The sequence below is a fragment of the Eretmochelys imbricata genome, chromosome 12 (genome assembly GCF_965152235.1).
Source record: "Eretmochelys imbricata isolate rEreImb1 chromosome 12, rEreImb1.hap1, whole genome shotgun sequence".
Classification (NCBI taxonomy): domain Eukaryota; kingdom Metazoa; phylum Chordata; order Testudines; family Cheloniidae; genus Eretmochelys; species Eretmochelys imbricata.
This window is the reverse complement of record NC_135583.1, coordinates 40,894,922-40,920,839: the sequence shown is the minus strand read 5'-3', so window position 1 is coordinate 40,920,839 and position 25,918 is coordinate 40,894,922. Positions and strand designations below refer to the sequence as shown.

At 53.0% G+C, this 25,918-nt stretch overlaps 2 protein-coding genes across 3 annotated transcripts in view; both read right to left on the bottom strand.

Moving 5' to 3' along the window:
- Nucleotides 1-13,030, bottom strand: part of TANGO6 (transport and golgi organization 6 homolog) — an 89,556-nt gene extending 76,526 nt beyond the window's left edge. The window contains exons 1-6 of one of the 2 annotated variants that reach the window (XM_077831257.1): nt 12,946-13,030; nt 11,360-12,012; nt 5,456-5,611; nt 1,916-2,066; nt 811-947; nt 515-677 (exon numbers count right to left, since the gene is read on the bottom strand). In XM_077831257.1, the coding sequence (XP_077687383.1) occupies nt 515-677; nt 811-947; nt 1,916-2,066; nt 5,456-5,611; nt 11,360-12,012; nt 12,946-13,021 (1,336 nt within the window). In that variant the 5' untranslated portion in view covers nt 13,022-13,030. The remainder of the gene's footprint in view (nt 1-514; nt 678-810; nt 948-1,915; nt 2,067-5,455; nt 5,612-11,359; nt 12,013-12,945) is intronic. The other variant, XM_077831258.1, reaches the window with a different exon arrangement.
- Nucleotides 13,031-17,586: 4,556 nt separating this feature from the next.
- The window catches only part of LOC144272673 (B-cadherin-like), a 42,236-nt gene continuing 33,904 nt past the window's right edge, over nt 17,587-25,918 (bottom strand). The window contains exons 10-16 of the mRNA XM_077830917.1: nt 24,906-25,150; nt 22,998-23,140; nt 21,494-21,718; nt 20,419-20,643; nt 20,017-20,147; nt 18,940-19,083; nt 17,587-17,799 (exon numbers count right to left, since the gene is read on the bottom strand). Of these exons, the coding sequence (XP_077687043.1) occupies nt 17,587-17,799; nt 18,940-19,083; nt 20,017-20,147; nt 20,419-20,643; nt 21,494-21,718; nt 22,998-23,140; nt 24,906-25,150 (1,326 nt within the window). The remainder of the gene's footprint in view (nt 17,800-18,939; nt 19,084-20,016; nt 20,148-20,418; nt 20,644-21,493; nt 21,719-22,997; nt 23,141-24,905; nt 25,151-25,918) is intronic.

Below are 25,918 nucleotides of genomic sequence, written 5' to 3'. Positions count from 1 at the left end.
CATCCCACTGCACGCCATACTATAAACAGATTGCGCTCCTCCCACCACTTCCCACAGCAAAAACCAGGCCTCCATGCACGAATGTGACTGATTTCAGAGAACAAAGTCATTCCTCAAACCTCTTTAAGAATGGACCACATGTAGCTATCATGGGGTGGAATCAGAATCTGGGACGTGTCTCAAATGCAACCCACCCAGCTGTTCCTTAAGCACCACAACCAGAAAGAGGCAGAGGTCACAGCAGGCTATAAAGACAAAGTGTTCCTGGACCAATGTCTCTTTCTACATGTTCCAGTTTGAGCCTAGACACTTAGCAGCCAGACAGATAATCAAGAGGAACCCTTGATGGAAGGACCAGGACCCCGGATCTGCAGAGAGATTACACCATGGGATTCGTTTCAGGGGGATGAGCCCAAAGATATATGACAGAAAGAGAACCTATCTTCCCTTCTCAAGTGAGAGGGTTTGCCGGATATGTTATGGGACCACATGACCAAGACAGATGGACCGTTACCTGCCATATCCCAGCATTGGAGAAGCGGCGCTAGCATGGGATGGAGCAAATATTTCCCTGCCAGCTGAGGGCATTCTCTGGCCATAGTGAGAAGGGAAGTGGTGGCAACTCTCTGGAACTGGTGTGCCATCAGCTTATCCTGAATATGCAATAAGTCTAGAATCTGGAATGGAAATTTCACATACAACACAGGTCAGGAAACAGAGAGAGCATCCAGACTATGGGCTAAGCACACAAGCCCCTGCTCATGAGCACTGCAGACATGCTCTGGTGAGAACGGGGAAAGAAGGGCATACCTGTGGGCACACCTGCCGGTAGTAATCCTCCAGGGACAGAGATTGCTGAGGACAGGAAGCCAAGATCCTAGCAACCATGTCACACTTTCTCCAGTCTGCAGCTGCTGCTTCAGCGCCACTGCCACCAGCCACCCCGACTGAAGGCAAAGGAGAGCGGGACACAGACCCCATTAGACTCTGGCATTCCAAACAGTTCAGTTTTTTCTGAAGCCACACGTTTAAGGCTAAAAGTTGGATTTTTGTTTTTAACAATCTCCTCAGCCCAGGTGTCTTTCAGATGACTGCCCTGCTGCTTTGGAGGAAGGGAACAAAGTGTTATCAAAGGCCTTGGACTCCAGCAGTCAACTCCAACTCACAAGCATAACAACCAAGCACTGAAGGCAGGTGGTGATCTCAAGACCCTCTCAGAGAGCCACAGCACAAGACTGACCACCCTGGCCGGGGCTCTGGGAGTGCAGGCTATGGAACACACGTCCCAGAGGTCAGGTTCCCAGAGGTCAGGTCAAGAGGTTAGTCTTGGAGAGAAACCCCTTCCTGAGCTAATTGGCCAGAGGGGGGCAGTGGTAAGCCTTGACATCCCAAACCCTATTGGGTGTGGAATCAATCTCACTCCTCTCCCAGATGATCATCATTTACTAACACAGAGCACTGTTCCCGTGCACCAATGCCCTTTACAGAAATAGGAGCTAATAAAAAGATCAACAATACAGATCTTTAAAAACAAACTTATTCTTCACAAGAGTGAGGAACTGGCATTTCATATGCACAGGTATTTTTGCCCTAGGTTTTGTCATTTTATTTATATTTTCTCAATAATTGTAGAGGTCTCCAGGCACAGAACCCAGAAATGTAACAACACACCCTGACAAAAGGTGTCTTGAAGTTCAGGAGCTCAGTAGTCCCTTTTTAAGATCAGAAGCAAGCATAACCCGTGTGTGTAAGTATTTATAGTCTAATTAAAGAGGAAATCTCTTGTGAGGGTCCCCATAATGCTATTCCAGCTTATTAGTTCATGGGATGGAAAGATCTCTGACCCACCCTGGGAAGTCTCATTTCATTCATAATCTGTAAAACAGAAATGACAGTGTCTGAGCAACATACTTACTTCCTGCTCCCTCCATGATGCCCCGGACCACAGCCTGAACCCCACTGGGTTTCATCAGCCTCTCCGAGAGCAGCTGTCCACAGAGACGCCGAAGCCAAGCTGGAGCTTGGGCAAGGGGCTGCTTCACCTCTTGTCCACGGGACGGCAAGCACTGAAAGGATATGGAGAGGGGGATAGGAAATGTATTTTCTTTAGAGAATGGTGCAAGCTCTCTCAGATGTGCAAGACGACATGCTCTCTGCCATGAAGGGCTTTGATGTATGTCATGGCAGGAACACAGCACAGAGGGGAATTTTCTACAAATCACTTCACCACCCAATGGCACCAAGATAATTAGGGTTTAATTAGGTGGGCTGAGCATCCCAGGAGCCTCTCCTCCATGCAGATATTTCTTTCCCTAAATTACATTCTCCTGGGGTTATGCATCAGCTTTGACTGTCTCACTACCAGTGAGACACACAGGGGGTTCTCAGTAGGAATCAGGGCTCACTGCGCTCAAGAGGAGAGCAAGTCCAACTCCAGTGACTGCAGGGCACAGTGATGGAGCACTGTGGTGAGAAGACAGAGAATACAAATCTATAGGTTACGTGGTCAAGAAAGGAAACAACCTGAGCGTGCATCAGTATTAGGACAGGGGCTGTTCCAGTACAAACACCAGTGCCATCTAGAGTTTGCAAACCTAGAAATCATGAAGTCTGCATGGACAGCATTCGCTGTCACCTGTCACACCAACCGTGGAAAAGGTGGGTGCATGTTTGCTTTACTGAGGAAGTAGCTCAGGGGATTCTCTCACCTTTTTTCTTTACAAGGCAGCCCTCACTTCCAGGTTAAATAGCTACATTAAATAAAAAGGGTGTTTATGGAGGAAGAAAGATCAAATAAGAACGAATCAGTGCAGATTCAAAGCTACTGGCAACCCAGGTCAAAACTGATCAGAAGTGTCCAGCTGCTTTATTTAATGAGATCTGATACCCCGAATCCTTCAACGGACTGTTCTTTCATGTTGCTTTAACCTAACACTCCAGAGGGAGAGGAGCAACCTCCATCCTAGACAGCAGCTTTCTTTAAAGAGCAGCTGCCCCCCCGTTAAGCCTCCAGTGCTAAGTGAAAACAGTTGCAGCTCAAAATTATCAACTTTGATTGACACCTGCCAGTCCAAACAGATGGATCAGCATAACGCTATACCATTGGAGCACAAGAATACTGCTGACACTATTCAGATAAGCAATTAGAAAAGGTATTTAAAAGACTCTATGTATTGAGGATCCATACAAGATTCTTAAAAGGAAAATCTAATATTCTCCTTGCCAGTAAATCTAGCAGTATAAGCCAAGCGTTTCTGAACACACAATTCCAATTTAGGGGCAGTACTGCACTGTGCATTAGGGTTTTAAAACCAGGGCTCAGATTTCTCATTTCACCAGAAGTGGTACACTGAATTCCTGACAGCAACATAGTTCTCAGTGTGCTGAATTCCCCTGGTTCTCCCAGTTTACAGCCCCACAGAGCACCCTGAAACATGGCCTAGTTTAAATTGCTACATGGGAGGAAAGACGTGCGTCTAGCTGCAATTCCTCTGTTCATTTAAAGCCAAGTAACAGTCTTTTCCCAGCAGTCCTGTACAGATTGAAATCAGGAATTGTCAGTTTCACAGGCCAATCCCACATTCCCCATCTCCCTTTTTGTTTTTGAACACATTGCACATAGCCCTCGAAAGTGTGGCCATAATGGATATTTACTCAAGGTAGCGCCTCATAGCCTGAAGATAAATCGATGCCTGTTTTGCCAGAGTGACATAGGAAAGTTACAGGACAAGACACTTCACCAGAAGGACAGCCATGTTGGAAGCTTGACAGAATACAAACTGCTGAACTGATGCTGTACTGGCTTTGACGGAAGCCAATGGTATGTACATACACTCCAGGGAGTTCTGGGCAAAGCACAGCTAACCCGATGAACAAAGCATTGCCAGGAATGTCGATTTACTATTCAAAGAGCACCCAAAGCGTACAAGGTGTTTCTCAGAACAATTTCTTTGCAAAGAAGAAAGTGTGGAGCTGTAGTCAGCTTGTGGAATTGACAAGCGCTGTATTCTAGCTACACGGGTAAATGCACAAAAATTAACATTCCAAATTATGGCTCTCACAGCAACACTGCTTTATTGCAGGCATCACAAGTAGAATTTTTATTACTATTTTATGCCATAAATATTTATGTTCAGTGTGACAGGGTCACTGTTGCTGTAGGAGCCACAATTTTGCTGATTTTTGTGCATTTATATTCTAATCCATAATGTTTTATTAACATATGTTTGCATTATTCATTACTAGTAAGATAGCCAAGTTTCTAGGACAAATAGACCAGCCAATCTCAGAGTGGAGGAAGTAGTCATCAATGTGTATTTAGCACAAATTCAGCTGGTTTGTCAGGAAGCATACAAACCAGCCACAACGAGCCAGATTCATCCCTGCTGATACAGCATTATATTTGATGAAGCAACATAGCAAGGATGGATCCATCCTTCTTCTCTACGGAAGAAGTTTCTGTGCTTCTATTATCTTTTCAAGAAAATAGATTCACTCCTAGTATGTAGCTTGAATAAAAATAAAACAAAGCTTCCAAATGCAAGTCTCTGCTGCATATTCCAAGCCCCACATCTTCATCCCACTGGTTGGACAGGTAGCTAGGAAATTGCAGTTTAATGCTTTAGCACAGGGGAGGGCAAACTACGGACTGGGGGCCACATCCAGCCCTTCAGACCTTTTAATCCAGCCCTCGAGCTCCTGCCGGGGAGCGGGGTCGGGGGCTTGCCCGACTCCGCACTTTCCGTGGGTCCCAGAAGCAGCGGCATGTCCCGCATCCAGCTCCTACGCGTAGGGGCAGCCAGGGGGCTCCGCACGCTGCCCCCGCCCCAAGTGCTGGCTCTGCAGCTCCCATTGGCCAGGAGCCATGGCCAATGGGAGTTGCAGGGACGGCGCCTGCGGACAGGGCAGCGCGCAGAGTAACCTGGCCATGCCGCCGCATAGGAGCCAGAGGGGGGACATGCCGCTACTTCCAGGAGCTGCTTGAGATAAGCGCCACCCAGAGTCTGCACCCCTGACCTCCTCCCGTGACCCATCCCCCTGCTCCAGCCCTGATCTCTCTCCTCCCTCCAAACCCCTCGGTCCCAGCCTGGACCACCCTCCTGCACCCCAAACCCCTCACCTCCAACCCCACCCCAGAGACCGCACCCCCAGCTGGAGCCCTCACCCCTCCCCCCCACACACCAACCCCCAGCCTCCTCCCGCACCCTGAACTCCTCATTTCTGGCCCCACTCCAGAGCCCACACCCCCAGCCAGAGTCCTCATCCCCACCCCCCGCACCTCAACCCCCAGTTTCATGAGCATTCATGGCCCGCCATACAATTTCCATATCCAGATGTGGCCCTCAGGCCAAAAAGTTTGCCCACCCCTGCCCTAGCATATCATATTCCAGCTCCTGTACCACTGGAAGGTGCAGGCACTGGAGACAGCCTCATGAATCAGATTCCCTTCCCTCACCTCCTGACCAGCTACAGAACCAGCTGGCATCCTTGGTACCTGTTTGGATCCACCCTGAAGAACAAGCAGTTCCTGGACCACTAGCGGTTGGTAGACTCGATCCAAGACACTCTTCAAGGCCTCCCTACTGCGGGTTCTCTGCTCTTCTGTAAGGCCCTGAAAAACAACAGGTCTCTGTGCTGGAATATGAATACAGCACAGACAAACAGTAAAGCAGCACAGGGCACGTATTTTGCTAGGTCCTGGCTCCCTCTACTGGACCATTAGCAACGTATAAGACATCGACTGGGAAACATCCAGGTGGGTATCTAGAGACCACTCTAAATTCTGTCTGACACAGGGTGTTTTTTAGTTAAGGCAAATATAAACAAAAACTGTTCAGGAACAACTGTTACAGGGGAACTGCCACACACACTCAAGGAACAAATGCAAAAAACAACCCTGCAAGAGTAAAAAGAATGCAGGCAAAAGTCCAGCAGCAGAGTGGGGTCCATCCTGTTTATTGCACTGAATGCAGCGATTACTTGCCTTGTGGGCAGGTGGTGTAGGTGCATTCGGTGCAAGCAGCTCGTGGCTCTCAGAGACCGAATATGAGCTATTGAAATGAGAGTTTCCGAACTGGAGGAGCTAAGAGAGACAGCGAGACACACAGATGAGACTTTGCGGGACACAGGCCTGGTCTACACTACAGTTAGGTTGACATAAGACAGTTTTCCTTGGCCTAACTCTGTAACTGTCTACACTAGAATGGTGCACCCACCAATGGAAGTCGTCCACTACACTGACCTAATAACTCCACCTCTGCAAGAGGCGTAGCACTCAGGTTGACGTAGTAGGGCGACGCAGTGTCTGTGTAGTAATTGCGTTACTTACATTACCCGTTGGCTGTTGGCCCAGTACGGGACTCACAGCTGGATGCCTGACAGCACAGAGCCCCGTTGTCGGGCAGCTGACAACCGGGAGCCCTGCTGCTACCTCCCAGTGAGGGATTGTCAGGGGAGGAGAGCCCGGGCTTGGGCTCTCCTCTCCCTCGCGTCCCTTACTGGGAGGTGGCAGCGGGGCTCCGGGTTGTCAATACCTCTTCTCGGCTGTCAACCCTGGCAGCAGAGCTTACAGTGGGATCCTCCCCATCCCCACCTCAGGGCTGAGAGTCTAAGCTGTGACACCAGCACTGGGCTCATTTACATAGCAAGGAGCCTACCAGCAGTGAAATTGACATTCTTGTCTGTTTCAGGGCTGCTATTATTTCACATTTCCTCTCTGGCTCTGGCTGTCAGCCCCAGGACAGGAGTCCAGCTGTAAGCCCCACCTTGGACCGGCTGACAGCCAGAGAGGAACAGTGAAATAATAGCAGCCATGAAACTGACAAGCATGTCAACTGTGAAATTGAGCCCTGTGCCTGGCTCACAGCTGGGGCTGTCGGCCCTGAGGCAGGAGGAGGGCTCCAGCTGTGAACCCTGTGTGGCTGTCAGTGCCCCACTTCAGTTGGTACAAGCGCTACTGGTGAGGATGCGCAGCACCGGCAGAAGGAGGGTAGTAATGGACACAAACAGCCGATTTAATTACTGTATTGGCTGCAGGTCGACCTAACTTAAGTTGACCTAATTTTGAGGTGTAGACAAGCCCAAAGTAGAGCAGTTCCACCCCCTCTATGACAGTCTCTGTGCTGCTGAGGAGGAGGAAAGTCTCAGGGAAGCGAACATCAAGCTGGAGCGGAGTGAAACAATCCCAAAGTTGGGACCCTCCTTCCAGATGATGTCATAGTATTCTTTCACACTGAGGATACCTTTCTGGGGTAGAGGGCCCCTGTTATTAGGAAGAGACAGGTAATAGTAACGGGGGATTTGATTATTAGAAATATAAATTGTGGGGTTTTGATGACCAGGAGAACCATATGGTGAATTGCCTGCCGGGTGCAAAGGTTGTCAACCTCTCAAGACATTTAGACAGCCTTATGCATAGGGTTGGAGAGGAGCTGGTGGTCATGGTACGTGTAGGCAACACTGACATATGGAAAGGTAGGAGAGGGATCCTGGAGACCAAATTTAGTCTGCTATGTAAGAGATTAAAGTCCAGGACTTCCATGGCAGCATTCTCTGAAATGTTTCCAGTGCCACATGCAGGGCCAGTTAGACAGGCAGAACTACAGGGTCTCAATGAGTGGATGAGACAATGGCATTGGGAGGGGGGATTTAGGTTTATTAGGAACTGGGGAATCTTTTGGGAAAGAAGAAGCCTATACAGGAAGGATGGGCTCTGCCTAAACCAAAATGGAACCAGATTGCTGGTATGTAAAATTATAAAGGTCACAGAGGAGTTTTTAAACTAAGGAGTGGGGGAAACTGATAGGTGCAGAGGAGCACATGGTTCATACATCCCATATGGGAGGATTTATTAAAGGGAATATTCTGTATCCTTGTAACGAGGAGAGGATAGAAGTTGACAAAGTACAGGTAGGAACTGAAGAGAAACAGACAACAAAAAAGAGTCCCCATTCAATTACATCATACATCATACGAAGGCAGACTAATTTTATAAGTGCTTGGATACAAATGCAAGAAGTCTAAATAGTAAGATGGGTGAACTTGACTGCCTGGTATTAAATGAGGATACTGATATAATAGGAATCATAGAAACTTGGTAGAATGATGATCAATGGGACCAGGTAATATCAGGGTACAAAATATATAGGAGTGGGTCACACTGGTGGGGGAGTGGCACTGTATGTGAAAGAAAGCATAGAGTCAAATACAGTAAAAGTCTTAAATGAATTAAAACAGTACCATAGAATCTCTATGGATAGAAATTCCAAGCCTGAATAATAAGAGTATAGCAATAGGAATATACTGCCAACCACCTGACCAGGATGGTGACAATGATTGTGAAATGCTCAGGGAGATTAGAGAGGCTACGAAAACAGAAGACCCAATAATAATGGGGGATTTCAACTATCCACATATTGACAAGGAACATGTCACCTCAGAAATACAATGTCTAGACACCAGTAATGGCTGCTTCTTGGAGGAGCTAGTCCTGGATCACACAGGGAGAGAGACAATTCTTGATTTAGTCCAAAGTGGGGGACAGGATCTGATTCAAGAAATGAATATAGCTGAACCGCTTGGTAATAGTGACCATAATGTAATTAAATTTAACACTCTTGTAGGGGGGAAAATACCAAAGAAACCCACCACAGTAGCATTTAGCTTCAAAAAAGAGACCTACACAAAAATGAGGCGGCTAGTTAAATGGAAATTAAAATGAACAGTCTCAAGAGTGAAATGTCTGTAAGCTGCATAAAAACTTCATAAAAACACAGTAATAGAGACCCAAACTAAATGTATACCCCAAAATGAAAAAAAAACCAGTAAGAGGACCCAAAAAAATGCCAGCATGGCTAAACAACAGAGTAAAAGAAGTGGTCAGAGACAAAGACATCCTTTAGAAATTTGAAATCAAATCCTGCTGAGGACAATAGAAAGAAACACAAACTCTGGCAAGTCTAGGCAGGCCAAAAAAGAATTTAAAGAACTACTAACCAAAGACACAAAAGCTAACAACAAACTTTTTTAATTACATCAGAAGCAGGAAGCCTGGCAAACAATCAGTGGGGCCACTGAGCGAGCAAGGCACTGAAGGAGCACTCAAGGAAGACAAGGCTGTTGCTGAGAAACTATGAATTCTTTGTGTGGGTCTTCACTGCAGAGGATGTGAGGGAGATTCCCACACCTGAGTCATTCTTTTTAGGTGACAAATCTGAGGAACTGTCCCAGATTGCGGTGTCAGTAGGGATGTTTTTGGAACAAATTGATAAATTAAACAGTAATAAGTCACAAGGACCAGATGGGATTCACCCAAGAGTTCTGAAGGAATTCAAATATGAAATTGCAGAACCACTAAGTGTGGTGAGTAACATTTCGCTTAAAACAGCCTCTGTACCAGATGATAGGCAAATAGCTAATGTAATGCCTATTTTTTAAAAAGGCTCCAGAGGAGATCCTGACAATTACAGGCCAGTAAGCTTCACTTCAGTACTGGGCAAACTGGTTGAAATTGAGGACATGGCTACATTTGCAGATGTAGAGCACTTTGAGTCAAACCAGCCTTCGTAAAGCGCTGCAATCTGTCCACATTGACAGCTACAAGCGCACTGGCGTGGACACATTAGTAGCTCTTGCAACGGCCACAGAGAGCAGTGCATTGTGGTAGCTATCTCAGCATGCAAGTTGCTGCAACAGGCTTTTCAAATGGGGAGGGTGGGGTGGAGTGTGACAGGGAGTGTGTTGTGTGTATGTGGGGGGAGAGAGAGTGGGTTTTTGGTGGGGCTGAGGGCATGTCAGCATGCTGTCTTGTAAGTTCAGACAGCAGCAGACACCCCTTAAGCAAAAGAGGCAGTCATGGAATAAGAAGGAAAGTCCTTTCACAGTTCAGTAAATGGTTAAAAGCTACAGAAAAAAGGGTAGGAATAAATGGTCAGTTTTCCTGGTGTAGAAGAGTAAATAATGGGGTCCCCCAAGGATCTGTACTGGAACCAGTGCTGTTCAACATATTTACAAACAATTTGGAAAAAGGGGGTAAACAGCAAGGTGGCAAAGTTTGCACATGATACAAAAGTAGCAAGATAGTCAAGTCCAAACCAGATTGTGAACAGCTACAAAAGAGTCTCACAAAACTGAGTGACTGGGCAACAAAATGGCAGATGAAATTCAATTTTGATAAATGTAAAGTAACGCACACTGGAAAACTTAATCCCAACTATACATACACATTGATGGGGTCTAAATTAGCTGTTACCACTCAAGAAAGATTTGGGAGTCTTTGTCGATAGTTCTCTGAAAACATTCTGCTCAATGTGCAGCAGCAGTCAAAAAAGCAAACAGAATGGTAGGAAACATTAGGAAAGAGATAAATAAGACAGAAAATATATTGCCACTCTATAAATCCATGGTACACCCACACCTTCAATACTGCACACAGTTCAGTTGCCCCATCTAAAAACAGATATATTAGAATTGGAAAAAGTACAGAGAAGGGCAACAAAAATTATTAGGAGTACAGAACAGCTTCCATGTGAGAAGAGATTAAAAAGACTGTTCAGTTTAGAAAAGAGACAGCTAAGGTGGGGATAAGATGGAGATCTGTACAATCATGAATGCTGTGGAGAAAGTGAATCAGGAAGTGTTATTTACCCTTTCACATAAAAAAAGAACCAGGGGTCACCCAATAAAATTAATAGGCAATAATTTTAAAACAAACAAAAGTAAGCACTTCTTCACACAACACACAGTCAACCTGTGGAACTTGTTGCCAGGGGATGTTGTGCAGGCCGAAAGAATAACTAGGTTCAAAAAAGAATTAAATAAAGTTCATGAAGGACAGGTCCATCAATGTCTACTAGCCAAGATGGTCAGGGATGCAGCCCCATGTCATAGGTGTCCCTAAGTCTTTGACTGCCAGGTGCTGGGACTGGACAACAGTGGATGGATCACTCTATAAACTGCCCTGTTCTGTACACTCCCTCTGAAGCCTCTGCCACTGGCCACTGTCAGAAGACAGGATACTGAGATCGATGGACCATTGGTCCATCCCAGTGTGGCCATTCTTATGTTCTTATGACAAGATCAGATTTGTGGTTCAGCTAGCCCAGTACCCTGTCTCGGACAGTTGCTGGTACCAGCTGCTTCAAAGGAAGGTGCAAGACACCACACAGAAGGCAGAAATGGGATAATCTTCTCCCCAAGAAAGGTCTCATCTTGCTCCCTAATAGTGAGAGATTGGCTGAAGTCCTGAAGCACAAGGTTTTATGTCTCTTCCAGTTAGCTGTCTTTGCCCCAGAAAAATGGAAGCTATAGGATGGGGTCTATACACAAAATTAAGGCAGGAAATTCTAATCAGAATACACACCTTTAGTTGCTCCAATGGCCTGGCTTGCTCACCCTTTCCTTTGGTCGGGCAGAATCCTAGCTGGCACAGACCTGCTATGAGGTCCCCAAGGTGGCGGGTAAGGATGAGGTTGCCTAAAGATGGGTGCTGTGCAATCTGCAGCAGTGCAGTACAGCTGCCATACAGCCTATGCATTGCACTGGGGGAAGTGTTGGGAGATACCACATCTTGAACAACAGCACTGAACTCTGTCCTGTGCTTCAGCGGGATTCCAACCCCAGGCAAGAGATATGGACAAAGGCCTAAGGTAATCACAAACTGCAATGCAGACTGAACAGTCTTCTGCTGGGAGATACTGAGCGTGTCAGGGCTGAGAGCTGGAGCAGCTTCAGCGGTCCTAGGGTTTGGTTTGGCTGGATGGTAAGCAGCAGCTAAGATGATCATGCGCTTTTTCAGACTCAGCAATAACAGCAGGACTTGACAAGTAAAACTCCAGGTCACATCTGTAGAGCTTTCTAGCCAAACAGCCTGCTCTCTGACTTCAGCTCTCAAGCTCCGCAGTTCATTCCACTGGGGATCCTGACCAAGCTTTTCCTCTAAAGCAGCCAAGTTGGAGTTTAAGGTTTCGAGCAGATCTGCATGTTTTGCCGCCTGGAGAGAACCTGAATCTGTTCCTAAAAGGAAAAACAAATAGGTCACGTACAATACAAGGATTGCGAGAGCGGTGCACCTGCCCTCCACTAAGCCGTATACTGTCCCTCCATAGCTGTTATTATTAGTTTTCTGCTGCGGCAGGCAATGGGGGGCGGGGAGGGGCTGCTGCGGGCAATGGGGGGGGCAGGGGGCCCCACACAAGCAATGGGGGAGGCGGGGAGGGGCTGCTGCGGGCAATGGGGGAGGCGGGGAGGGGCCCACACAGGCAATGGGGGAGGCGGGGAGGGGCTGCTGCAGGCAATGGGGGGGCGGGGGGCCCTACACAGGCAATGGGGGGCGGGGGGGGCTGCTGCAGGCAATGGGGGAGGCGGGGGGCCCTACACAGGCAATGGGGGGCGGGGGGGGCTGCTGAGGGCAATGCGGGGACAGGGGGCCCACACAGGCAATGGGGGGCAGTGGGGAGGCTGTGGAGGGCAATGGGGGTGGCGGGGGGCCCCACACAGGCAATGGCGGGCAGGGAGGGGCTGTTGCGGGCAATGGGGGAGGCGGGGGGCCCCCACACAGGCAATGGGGGGCGGGGAGGGGCTGCTGAGAGCAATGGGGGGGCCCCACACAGGCAATGGCGGGGTCGGGGGGGCCCACACAGGCAATGGCGGGGTCGGGGGGGCTGCTACGGGCAATGGGGGAGGCGGGGGGCCCCACACAGGCAATGGCGGGGTCGGGGGGGCCCACACAGGCAATGGGGAGCGGCGGGGGGGCTGCTGCGGGCAATGAGGGGGCTGCTGCGGGCAATGAGGGGGCGGGGGCCCCACACAGGCAATGGCGGGCAGGGAGGGGCTGTTGCGGGCAACGGGGGAGGCGGGGGGACTCCTGCGGGGGCGGGGCGATAGAGACACCCAGGGCGTGTGGGGGGGACCCCAACATGCGAGCCCCACAGTGCCCGCCCCTCTCACCGGTGCCTCCTCCGGGCCTCCCCATCAGCAGCGCCAGCGCCTCCACCACCCGCTCCAGCTTCAAACTCCCGGCCATAGCGCCCGCGCCCTCTGCGCCTGCGCACAATAGCGCACCGAGACGCCATCTTGGGAGGGTCAGACTCGTACCGCCCCCTAGGGGGAGGAGCGGACTGGCCCTACCGCCATCTTGGGAGGGTCAGACTAACGCAGTCCTCTTCGAATCCGCCACAGGAGGACTTGGGGCACCTTAGCGACTAACACATTTATTTGAGCATAAGCTTCCGTGAGCTGTCTTCCCGCCATCTTGGGAGGGTCAGACCGTGGGCAGTTAGTCAGCTTGTAGCATGGCTCAGGGCTCGGCCCTTGCCGCCGGGCTCCTGGGGGTCGTTCCTCTGGCTCCTCTGCAGCCGCGCTGCTACGCACCCCGTGTCCCCCATGCAGCCAGGCTTTGCACCAGGGCCCCCCGGTACAGGGTGCGTGGACAGGGCCTCGCCGCCCTGCAGGCCCCCCGCTGGGCCCTAGCAGACGGGGCAGCCCCAGGCCCCGGGCTAGGGGGGGCCCCCTCAGCCACGAGACGCCCAGTTCAGGGACGCAACAGACCAGTTCCATCTAAGCCCCTGTCGCTGCGCCAGTCCCCCGAGCGAGGCCATCCAGGTGCTGCTGGCAGCCCTGGGGAGTGTAGACAGACCTTGGTTTCCCAGCAGCCCAAGTCAGTTCTGTCCCAACAGCTCAGGTTTCACTCCTTGCTTACCAGACCCCCTGCACTGACCAGCCTCCAGCCCTCCACCCAGCAGCTGACAGAGGAAAGCTAGCCTCTTGCCTCCATTTCCTACCCCGGATCAACAAATGGAGGATTGACCCACCCACTTGCTACTTTGCTGGACTCCTGCCTCTTCTAGCTCTGCTCAGCCATATGTGCCCCATATGGCCCTTTGGAGAGCGAATAGGTGGATAGTTACACGTGCACACCTCAGGGCTGGCCGCACAGGGCACCAGTGTCCTTCGGTAGTGTGTACAGTACAAGGAACCTGAGGCTGGAGCCCAGTTCTCCAGTTCAGCCTTGTGTCCAGTGCACCAGATATCATCATGTCCCACGCGCCCGGGGTCTGTCAGGAAGAAGCTGAGAGCAGGGTAAAACTGCGTTCACTCTCAGCAACCATTCAGTTCTCCTTACGATTTCTGCTGCTGAATAGCCAGCATTGATGGTGTGGTTCACTATCATTCAATGGTTATGTCTACACTAGAATCTTTATTTGGTGTAACCATGTCACAGAGGGGGGTGAATTTTGACAACATCTCTACACCAGCAAAAGTCCTTGGGTAGATGCAGCTATACCAGCATAACTTATTTCACTTGGAGAACTGGCATGAGTTATACCAGCAAAACAATTCTTGCCAGTTGAAGCTGCCTCTATACTGGGGTGGGGTGGGGTGAGGGGGTTGCTGGTGTACTTGTATAGTTGGACCAGCAAAACTTTCCTGGAGTAGGCTGGGGCTGTCCTATACCATTGCAGGGAAATGAGCTGTTTTGAGTTAGCCCCAAAACTCAATCAGTCTAGTTCTGACCTTTCTTGTGCCTTGTTTGTATAAAATGGATCCCAGCCTGACCCCTCCATTGGTGTATGAAGCAATAGCAGGTGCTCTTCCAGCTGCTGGAATGAGAATGGTTAGCTAGTTCCTGCTCTGCCAGCAGCACTCCAGGTTTGTCCCACGGCGTGCGGCCGTTCCGAAAGCCATTTTCATACAGAATAGCCAGAGGCTGAGGAAAGCATTTGTCTTTTGTTCTTTTCCAAAGGAGCCAGCCGAGGCTGATCAGAGACACCACAGCATTGCACCTTGGGGGACAGGCTTGGACTTCAGCTTTGGAGATCTAGAGCAGCGGTTCTCAAACAGTGGTCTGCGAGCTCCATTCAGGTGGTCCATGGATCGTTCCCTCTCAGGTGCGTGCCTGGGCAGCCGCACACGAGAGCACGAAGGGCCACCCACCTAACCAGGGGAACCGCGCCAGCGTGACTCCACTAATTAGGTGCCTGGACCCTGGAGAAGATCCACATGTAAGGTGAGGTGGTGGCCTCGGGGGGAATAAGGGGTAGGTGGGAGAGGGCAGTGGGGTGAGAAGAGGGGGTGGGGGGAATTTGGGATGTGCAGGGCTGGGCAGCCAGAGAAAGAGGTGACTTTCCCGAGCTCCAGCGCTGTGGCTGCTGGGGAAAGATGGCCCTCCTCCCCAGCCCCAGCTCCGTGGCGGGGGAGAGACCCCCCGTCCTTCCCAGCCCCAGCTCGGAGGCTGCTGCAGTGGGGGAGAGAGGCCACATCCATCGCATTAGAAAGGTAAGACTACGGATATTAAAATATGAGTTGTGTGCTTTTATTTGTAGAACCAAAAACTTGAATTATTATTAAGTTTTCTTATATAGCACTTTTATCCAAAGCGCTTTACAATAGTTACCTATGGTACAAACAACATTTGGAAAGATCATTAAGTGGGCTGCCGAGACCCTCAGCAATTTTCAAGTGGTTCGCGGAAAAAAAAAGTTTGAGAACCAGTGTTCTACAGAGTATTCACAATGAGCTACGGGCAGCAAAACCGGTTCGGAGACTTTTAGCCTTGACATTAAAAGAGAGAAGTATTTTTTTAAAACAAATGTATTAAAATGTTATAAAAATGTACTCAGATTAACACGAAGCTATTGCTGTTCTCTGAGCTTCCTTTGTGTCCCACCATTCCCCGTCACAGAAAGGTACAAAGTATTAAGGCAGCCAAATACACAGTTTAGAAACCAAATAAAGCCATTTCCTTTTTCTAAAAGCTCCATTGCACAGTAATTACACTGCACACACTAGAGATTAGACAACACAATGAAGGAAGTAGCCACAATCTGACATTATGGAAAAATATAAATTGGCCTATAGCTATTAAATCAAATAAGACATTCTGCTAAATACTACGTGAAAAGAACATGGCATGGTATTGGCTGGTAATTTTATAGATCCTCTCTCCCCTATTCAGAAATATGAATGAACAACTTTATACAAAAATATAGCATCAAACTGGGATGACAGTCAGGTTTTAGACGTTGCATTTATTTATACAGAGCCCCAAGTGTACTAGGCACGAATATCACGTGACACACTTCTTCAGAGTCACACCTCCAGTCAGCAGAGGACAGACTACAGCCCTTAGCCGCACAGGCGAGAGGAGGGACTCAGGAGCGCTTTACTTAGGAGTTGGTTTATAATCCAGGTTTTTGGAGGGGTAAGGAGTGCATGGCAAAGTGTAGGGGTGGGGAAGAACACTGAACTCTAGGGCAATGGAAAGTCACTACTGCAGCACACAGAGACAAATTATCATCAGGTTCCAAGCATACGAACGCTTGGACAGGGACGAGCTGGGTTCATTAAAACCAGCACACAAAGGTGAGTCTGGGGTTCTCCAGGAAAGGGTGTGAATCTACTGTCCGTTCCCTGAGGATTTCCTGGGGGCTCTCCCCCATATCTCCTGTGCCTGTGATTGCTTAGTAAACGGGTTACCATCATCTTTGGTCTTTGGGTTGGCACAGCGCTAAACGTATCAAAGTGCAGCTCTTGGTTAAGGGTAACAATAATATTAAAAATAAGGGGCATCTGAAAATTCAATAAAAATATCTCTGGCAAAGTCCCTCACAATCTGGCTGTGTTCCAGACTGGCCCAGCGGTAGCTGGTCTCCACAGTTACTGAGAAAGAGGCTACTTCACGCTTGCTCTTCAGCATCTCCTTTGGAGAACACGCCCACTCCATGGGCACACGCAGCACCGAACCACACAATGGGTGGCATTAAAAAGTGGACAAATCCCATCTGCTGGTGGAGGGGAGTTTCCCGCTAGGCTTCCTGAATTTGGAATGAGGTATTCTGAGAGCACTGGGGAAATGGTTACCTTTTAATGATACCGCTGGAGGAGAGAAGCCCCAGAAGTTAGCAGCCCCTGTCCTGGGAGGCCTGCAGCATGGCAGGTGAAGACATTGCTACACAGCACCAGACTGGTGTGAGTGCGTTCTCCGGGCACCCCTTGCCCAGTGTGCTGCAAAGAGGCAAGACTAGGCCATTTAGCAGGTGGCTGTGAGTACTCACCAACGTGGGCACAGGGAAGTGGAAGTGGCTGTGGCTGGCCATCTGGGGGAAGTAACAGCAGCCAGGAGCTCCCCAGCCGCACGAGAGGAAACAAAACTGGGGTAACTAAAGGGTGGGGCACGTCTGCCCTCTCCTAGAACCAGTCAGTCTGTGGAGGCTGTAGATCCCAGCGTGCGTTGCTCTGCCTTGAGCACGCCGAGACCTGCAGCCCCTACAGTGAAGCCGTCAAAGTGCAGCGTGTTCTGGGCAGAAGCCTCACACTCTGGGCAGGCTGCTACCAAGGCCCTTAGTTGACCGAAACAGAATCCCCCCACCCCCATTAACCTGGAAAGCCCTGGCTATCCACGGCTGAACAACAGGGGCTGAAGAAACTGAGCCAGGTTCTGCGAGGAGGACAGATTCACATAGTGCTGTTGTCTGCTAAGGAAAGGGAATTTCAGCCATCCAGCCTGCTCGGGAAGACCTTGCTGGTGTGTGTCGAACGGGCCGCAGCGACATTTCTCTCACAGCTGCGGCCCGCACACACTGGTGGCACCTACTCCTCGTCCTCGCCCCCGCCGTACATGTCGGCCAGCTTCCTGAAGCGGCCGCCCCAATCGTTCAGGTAGTCGTAGTCCTGGTCCCGGTCCGAGGCGGAGGAGTTGAGGGAGCTGAGCGAGGCCGCCTCGGAGCCGCTGCCCTCGTAGTCAAACACCAGCAGGGAGTCGTATGGCGGGGCAGTGGGGTCAGTGTCGGCCGCCTTCAGGTTCTGGGGGTGGGGAGGAGCGTTAAATCATGAGCTAGAGCAACAGCTTCGCCCTGCCCAGAGGTGCCACTCGGGGAATGCCCTCAGGAGAATCTCAGGCAGACTTTAAATGGAGGAGCAGTACAGTTCTGCTGCCCAGAATCAGCCCTTCCTGCACACTCTGTATCTGCAGCGCAGTTAGCAGCCCATGCAACGGCACCCTGCACCCATGGGAGCTGGCATCTCGTGCTAGAGACTCGGCTTCTCTTTGGAAGAAACTTAAACCTCTAGCTCTCGTGACCACAAAGGAACCCTTCACAACATGATCTGACTGTGAAGAGGTGCGGGGGGATCCACCCGGAGCCCTGTCTGCACTGGGGCTATTCTTAGCAGTGCACACCCCAGTGTAGATGCGCTGCACGTGGGTGCGGCTTATCCCAGTTGACAACAGGGCTATTTCACGGCTGACAGAAGCAGGTGAGGAACAAGAGGGCCAACACTACCATGGATGATCTGGGCAGTCTTCCAGAATTGCACCTGGGCCCCACCGAGGGGTCGGGGGGCAATCCAGCAAGACAGTTAGCTCCCCCAAGGATGCTCAGCAGGAATGCCATCTCCCCTTCCCTTTGTCCCTGTGGGCTTGGCCCCGCAGGCACCCCAGTCCTGACCAGGTGTTTAGATGACTCTGGAGCACCTGTATCTGGCGCACTCTGATACTGCACACAGCTGTGAGGGGGTCCCAGAGCTGTCACCAAGAGAATTAAAATGCTGAGTTCCAAGCATTATAACGGATGGCAATCGGACTCCTCTCTGCCTTCACTACTTGGGGGCAGGTTGGGGGGAAGAGAAGGGCTGTGCACCAGGCTCTGAAGGGGGCTAGTCCTGAACTGCAGGAAAGAGCTCCCTAGCCAGGGCCTGACACCTAGAATGCCCTAGCCCCAGTGAGTTTCACATTCTGGATCTTTGGCTTTAGTGTCCCCACTGGGCGCAGAGACGGAGCCTTAGGAATTATGGTGCAGGGTCTAAGGAAGGGCTTTCGCACAGCCCAGCCCACAGCAATTGATTCTGCTGCACAGCCCGAGCCAACGGGAAGCCTTGCTAACAGAGTCAGAGCTCTGAGTAACCCACTCCTCTGCCTGCTGGGCACTGACGAGCCCCACTCACCTCATCGATGAAGTTGCCGATCTCGTCAGGGTTGGTGGGGCGTGGCCGGTACTGCGGGGCTGGCATGAGAGTTGGAACGACATCGTTGCGGGTGACCTCAGGACGAGCATCCAGGCCGCGGTGCAGCTGGCTCAGGTCATAGTCCTATGGAGGAGGGAGAAGAGGTGGGATGTCAGGAAACGAGCAAGAGAAAGCCAGGCTGTTCTGCGAGATGCAGCCAAAGCAAGGTTGTAAAGGGGGGGGCCTCAGGCAGGGCCCAACAGCAGGAACTTCCCCCACCACTGTAGTGTCACCCCACAGCAGCGCCTCCCTCGGGGTGCATCCAGCTCTCAGCCCTGCACAGGGGCACTGCAGAGAGCGGCTCTGTACCAAGACCTGCCGGGAAGCGGTAGCTGAAGTGGGGGGAGAGGGACCAGGGGGTAGGAGCGCTGAAGGCCGGAGTGGGTTTTCATGTCTCCTCCTCCTTTTCCGTAACTGGCTCATGTCAGTGCTAGAAGCACAAGCAAATCCAACGTTACTGGCCACGAGAAGCCAAGGGCAGCATTGTCAGGGCCACACTGGGGAACCGAGGCCCGAGAGGCAGCGCAGCTCCACAGGCCCCCCCCGTGCATCGGCCGCACGCACTCAACGTGCCGAGCGAGTCACACTCGGGCTGTCCGAACGGCCTGGCCCACAGTGGAGGGGCTGACGTGGGGGGTGTCAGAGATCGGAGAGGGCAGCTGGCGACCAAGACGCAGCGTAACTCCAGGCCCTGGGTGATGGCGACCACCGCATTTGGGGAGCGACCTGGGATGCCCGCAGAGCCAATCAGCACAGCAAGCAGCTGGATCGAGAGGATCCTGGTTTCAGAGCTCGGCAATGCCACTGACCCACTGTGTGACCTCGCCAGGCCACACGAGCCTGGCTGTGAGACTGGGCAAGGCCCAAAAAGAGCCCATCCTGCCTGCGTCCGGAGGAGGTCCCCGCGATGCTCTCGCGCTGGAGACTTTCAGCGCAGAGCCCCAGCCGTACGCAGGGGAGCCGCTCTGCCCCGAGAGCAGGGCCTTCCGAGAGCAACGGCTTCCGAGCTCCACCCACCTGGTCTTCCTCCCCGCCGCCCTCCTCGTCGTAGTGATAGATGTTGTCTCGAGTGTCGTCCTCGGGGGGAAGCAAGGGCTCCTTCACCACCTTCCTCTTCCTCACGAAGAGCAGCAGCAGCAGCAGCAGGACTAGAAAGAGGGAGTGAAAGCATTGCCTTTATCTGGGCCAGCAACCTGCACTGCCAGGCCAGGCCGGAGAGCAGTGGGAGCAGTTCCCTCTGATGCACTGCTCCAGCCAGGGAGCTCTCAGGCAACGGCGCACGCTGGGAAGTCATTTCAGCAGTGAGGGGAGTTGCCGTGAGTCTGAGGTTAAGGCCTTTTGCAACAGTAACTCGCTTGGCAGGCACGGGAGGCTCTTTGCTTCTCTCCGGGGTGAGGGGACTCCGCCCGCGGTACTCACTCAGCAAGGCAAGGATTCCTCCGAGAATCCCCAGGATGGTCGGGATCCCCAGACCGCCCGCGATGGCTGCTCTCCTCTCGCAGTTCCTGGCTTCCCCGTCACAGTCGCACACACTGGCTTTGACAGTCGTCACCTGGGATTTACTCTGGTTGTCCACCAGCTGCAGGAAGATGCTGTATTCTCCTGGCTCCAGGTATTTGGTTAGCTTTAAGGCCAGGCTGTTTCCTGGGGGAGAGCAGGATTTAGGGCCTGAGTCAGAAAGTGACGGGATCCTGGAGGTGGGTAGTCTCAGCACCGAGGCCTGGCCATGCCACATCAGCACTGCTGCAGGACCCCGGCACAGTGGGAGGCCAAAGCCGCCAGCCCCTCCAGCTCTATAGCTGGACACACTGCAGAACAGCCTCCCCGCTGGGAGGGCCTGGCTGTCCGCAAAGCCCAGCTCCTGCAGGGAGGTTTACGGAGCTTGGGGTTCGTAGGGGTGGGGGGAAGCTCGCAACCCTTACAGCTGGCAGTGACCCCGGCATTGGGGGCATTAGGGGGGCGGAGCTGCCACTGGCTACAACCAGCAGGCCCAGCGGGAGTGGGGAAGCTTGAGCCCCCTTCACACGTTCAGGGTCCTTCCTAGGGGGGCTCTACCCTCAGTTACCCGCTGTGGGTTCAGGAGACCGGTAGGGTTGGCTGGCACCTGAAGAGTGGCCTGGCAGACACATGCCTGCTCCAGAGCTCTCACATTCTCATTCTGAGGAGCAGCGGCTGGGCAGGTTAGTGAGAACGCACCAGGCCCCAGAGGGGGCTGGGGTCTCTGCCCCTCGCTCTGCTGGGGGGCGGGGAGCACAAGCAGTAACTGGAACAGCCTTGTGGCTCCGCAGGCTGTTTTGCAAGTCAAACAAAGCAACAAAGAACCGGCGGATGGGCCCAGTTCTACCCCGCAGCCCCTGGGCCACCAGCCCCAGCGGGAATACCAGCGTGGGGTAGCTCCCCACACAACTGACTGCTCTGGAAGGCCGGGGCGGGGGGACAGCCTGCTTCGCAGCAGAAGAAGCCGAGAGGGGCGCACAGCGGCCCAGCCCCTTACCCTGAGCGTTCACAGTTGCTGTCCAGTTGGAGCCGGAGCCGTGCAGCAGGTCCGCCTTGAAGGGGCTGGTGTTTGGGGGAAGGTCCAGGTCCACAATATTTAACATCTGGACCACTGGGTTCTGATTGCAGATGTAAAATTCCCGTGGATCTGGCACTGGCCCATTGTCATTCACATCCGTGAGGGTCAGCAGCAAGGTCCCCGTGCCCGTGGCGACTGGCTGCCCTAAGGGAGAGCGACACCACGGCTCAGTGCAGGGGACACTAGAATCCCACACACTCTGCCGCCAAGCTGACTCCCACACCTGGTACGAGCACTGCACGGGCAGCTGGGGGAGAACCTAGCGATCAGATGGGCCGGGGCGGAGGGGACCTGGGCTGATGGCCTTACCAGGGGTGGGCAAACTTTTTGGCCCAAGGGCCACATCTGGGTATGGAAATTGTATGGCGGATCATGAACGCTCATGAAATTGGGGGTTGTGGTGCAGGAGTGGGTGAGGGCTCCGGATGGGTATGCGGGCTCTGGGGTGGGGCCAGAAATGAGTTCAGGCTGTGGGAAGGGGCTCTGGGCTGGGGCAAGGGGTTTAGGGCTCCAGATGGGGGTGCGGGCTGTGGGGTGGGGCTGGGGGATACTCCAGGCTGGGACCAAGGGGTTCAGAGGGCAGGAGAGGGATCAGGGCTGGAGCAGGGGGATGGGTCATGGGAGGATGTCAGGGGTGCAGGCTCCGGGCGGCGCTTACTTCAAGCAGCTCCCAGAAGCAGCAGCATGTCCCACCTTGGCTGTGGTACCTGCAGAGCCGGTGCTTGGGGTGGGGGCAATGTCCAGAGCCCCCTGGCTGCCCCTATGCGTAGGAGCGGATGAGGGACATGCCGCTGCTTCCAGGAGCCATGGCACATGCAGAGCAGGGCAAGCCCCCGACCCCACTCTCCGGCAGGAGCTCGAGAGCCAGATTAAAAGGCCTTATGGGCCAGATGCGGCCCCTGGGCCATAGTTTGCCCACCCCTGCTTAAACGGTGCCATGCTTTAGTGAGCATTCCCACAGCACTAATTTAGTCCATCTCTGTCTCTCAGGAAAGTGCAGACCACTTGGGGCCATTACTTTTCCTGTGGCATTAGCCCTGGTGTCTTGGCCACGTCCCAGCTTGGGCAGTCACGTTTTGCCCAGGCAGTGTCCAACGGGCACTATTTTTCCTTTTCCTGTCCCAGAATATTATACAGTGCAGCCAGGGGCTTGTACACCACTTTCCCCACCGCCGGGGTAGCAGCTATTTGCTCTCTACTCTGTGGAGCAGTGCAGGACTTGGGGGAGGAAAGCCGCCACATAAGCACGAGGAGAGGTTTTGTCCCTTTTCTCTTGCCAGGGGCGTCTGGATCCAAACACAGCGTGAAGGCAGCGCTGCTGCCGGAGAGTCGCGAGCGATCGCTGCCTTACTGCACATCACACAGGCAGTTCACTTGGACAGAGAACAGGGGCCCGAAACAAGAGGGAGGCGCGTGTCTTTACCAGAGTCGACAGCCAGGACTGTGGCCTTGTAAACGTTGTTGACTACGTAGCTCGACTCCCTGTCCAGAGGGCGTTTGGCTGTGATGGTGCCATTTTCGGCGTCAATAGCCAGCCACCCTGCAGGGTCGCTCCGCATGCTGTACCTGGAGGGGAGGGCAAGCAGGTGTGAGGAGAAAGGTCCAGCATGGGGGGAGGGGGAGTGCGGGGGCTGAGCAGGTGGGCGGTGCTCTATGGAAACATGAAATGAATTTGCCAGTGAGAGTTTAAGGCTGAAATCTAGCAAACTAGGTTTGTGAATATGAACAACTGGCCCCTTTCATGCTTACATCCCCTGCAGGCGAGGACCGGTCGCCGCCCTGCCGAGGGCTCTCAGGTGCCTGCTAGGGTTCACTTTCTCTCGCAGACTGCTGGCAGGAAGGCAGCTTCTCTCATTTCAGACCAGAGGGGCTGTTTACTTGCCCTCCAGCCAGCCAGAGAGGTGTCGAGAGCACACGGCTAAAGGAACTGAAGGGAAGAGCTCAGGAGAGAGGTGCGGAAGGGTGGATTTGGGCATGCCCACGCTGCAAAATTAAGGCGACGTTCAGGCAGCCCCGACATTAATACACCGTTTCCCGTCCACACTTGCTCCTTCTGTCAGCGGCAGAAGCACTTTGACCGACTTCAGTGGGGCACTGACACCTGGAGCCCTGCTGCCCTGGGCCTGAAGCTGGGAGCATAGGCGCCGACTTTAGCCGGTGCTGATGGGTGCTCGTCCCTCCCCCATTCCAACCCCTTCTCCAAATCCCCTGCCCCGCCTCCTCCCCCCGCCCCGGCCCACCACATTTCCCCTCCTCCCCAGCAAGCCAGGGAGGGGGGAGAAGCGGAGCGGCGGTGCGCTCAGGGGAGGCGGCAGACGGGGAGTAACCTTTTGGGGGGGAGCAGAGGAACCGCTCCCCGCCCCTGCTCGAGCACGCCAGCGCCGCTCCGCTTCTCCCCCCTGCCTTCCGCTCCCGGGCTTGGGGGAAGCGGAGCAGCGCGGTGCGCTCAGGGGAGGAGGCGGTGGCGGAGCGGAGGTGAGCTCGGGGGCCACAGAGAGCTGCTGGTGGGTGCTGAGCACCCACCAATTTTTCCCTGTGGGTGCTCCAGGGCTGGAGTCGGCTGAAATCGACAGAGTCGGCTCTTATGGCTGGGAGCCCCACTGCCGGGGAGGGGGGTCCAGCTTGGAGCCCCATGCAGAGCTGACAGCCAACAGGCAAGGTCAGTGGCAGGGTGTCTACACGGACACTACATCGACGAAACACTACGCCTCTCGCAGAGGTGGAGTTATGAAGTCGGTGTAGTGGGTGACTTACATCGGTGGGAGCTACATTTTAGTGTAGACGCTTACCCAGTTAGATGTAAGCTGCCTTACGTCAACCTAACTCTGTAGCGTAAACCAGGCCTTCGCGTTACCAGGCAGCAGCCTGATTTGCCTGGAGCTGCAGGCGGCTTGGCTGTGCTGGACACATAGCTACGCCCCTGATCTGCTTGGTTAGCTGGGCAAACAGCCAGCTCGGTATATTTCCAGTTACGCAATTTTCAAGCATGAAGGTAGATTGTGCAAAGGTAGTTATGAGTTTTGGCAGGGCAATTGTACCATGGATCTGCCTGGAGCATTTGCCTTTATTTCCTTTCAAGAGAGCAGATGATTGAGATGATTTCCGATGCAAGAAGGAGGAGTTTGCCAACAATCAGAACCTCCTTAATGCCTGGCTTTCCCCTGGGTCCATGGGACACAGAAAGGCCATGCACAGGCCACATTGTGTTTGCTCCACAGCATTTCTGGACTGATTAGGGGTGGCCTGAGCAGTTGATGCACAAATCGAATGGCTGCTGTGAGCTCAGTCCCAGGGGCCTGCCAAGGCTTATCTGCAGCATTCCTGCCCTTACCTGATTTTCTGCGTCTGGCTCTTATCTGGATCCCGGGCCACGTAGGAGGTGACTTGCTGTCCCACAGGCAAATCCTCTGAGACCACTGCACTTTTGATAGGTGGATCAAAGATTGGGGCTTCGTTCACATCCTCAACGTTCACAGTAACGGTGGCTGTGGAAGTTGGGAGAGACACGGAGAAGGGAATGTCGTTCACTGCGATAACATTGAGGATGAACTGTCTTTGCACCTCAAAATCCAGGCCCTGGAAAGGAGGCAAAGGAAGGAGTCAGCTTTCCAGGAGAGACAAAATATAAACCCTGCTAACGCCAGGGAGAATTCCCAGAGAGGAGGGAGCAGGGCTGTGAATGGCTGGGAGGCTATTCATCCTGCCCTTGAAGAGAGGACACACGTTAACCGGGTGGCAGAGGAACTCCGCCCATCAGCAGGCTCGCTTCAGGAAGGTCCCTTGAGCGCGCTGTTCCCTTCCCCGGGTGCCTTCCATCCAAGACCCCTCCAGTGCTCCACCCGCATGGGCCCCTCTCCGGGAGGGAGGACCATCCCCACCGCACTGGCGGGGATAAGGAAGCACTGAAGTTCTGTGACAGGATTGCTCAACTCTCAGTCCCCTGGTCTAATCCGTTGGCCGTGCTCCCTCCCCACTCTTCGGTGCAGTCCCACAGGGCCCGTGGGAGGTAGCGCACCGAGCTCTGACCCCTCATGGGCAGGCCCACAGCCCCTAACCAGACCCGGAGGGGGGAGGGAGAAATTTTGAGAACCTAAAGCCCCGAGTCCGTCCTACCAGACAGACTCTCCCCCCTGCCCCCCCTGAGCAGTGCTGGGAAGAGATTCAGAAGAGTAAGTCTCAGTAGAGTTGGTTCTGGGGTGGCTGAGGGAAAGCCCCTGCGCCCCCAGACAGAGCTGTACCTTCCCGGGGAAGGACTCGCACGCAGCAGGGCTCTGGGGACTAGGACTGGGAGCTCCCCAGGGCACCCTCTGCTGGGGATCGTGCTCCTGCAGCCTGAGAGCAGTG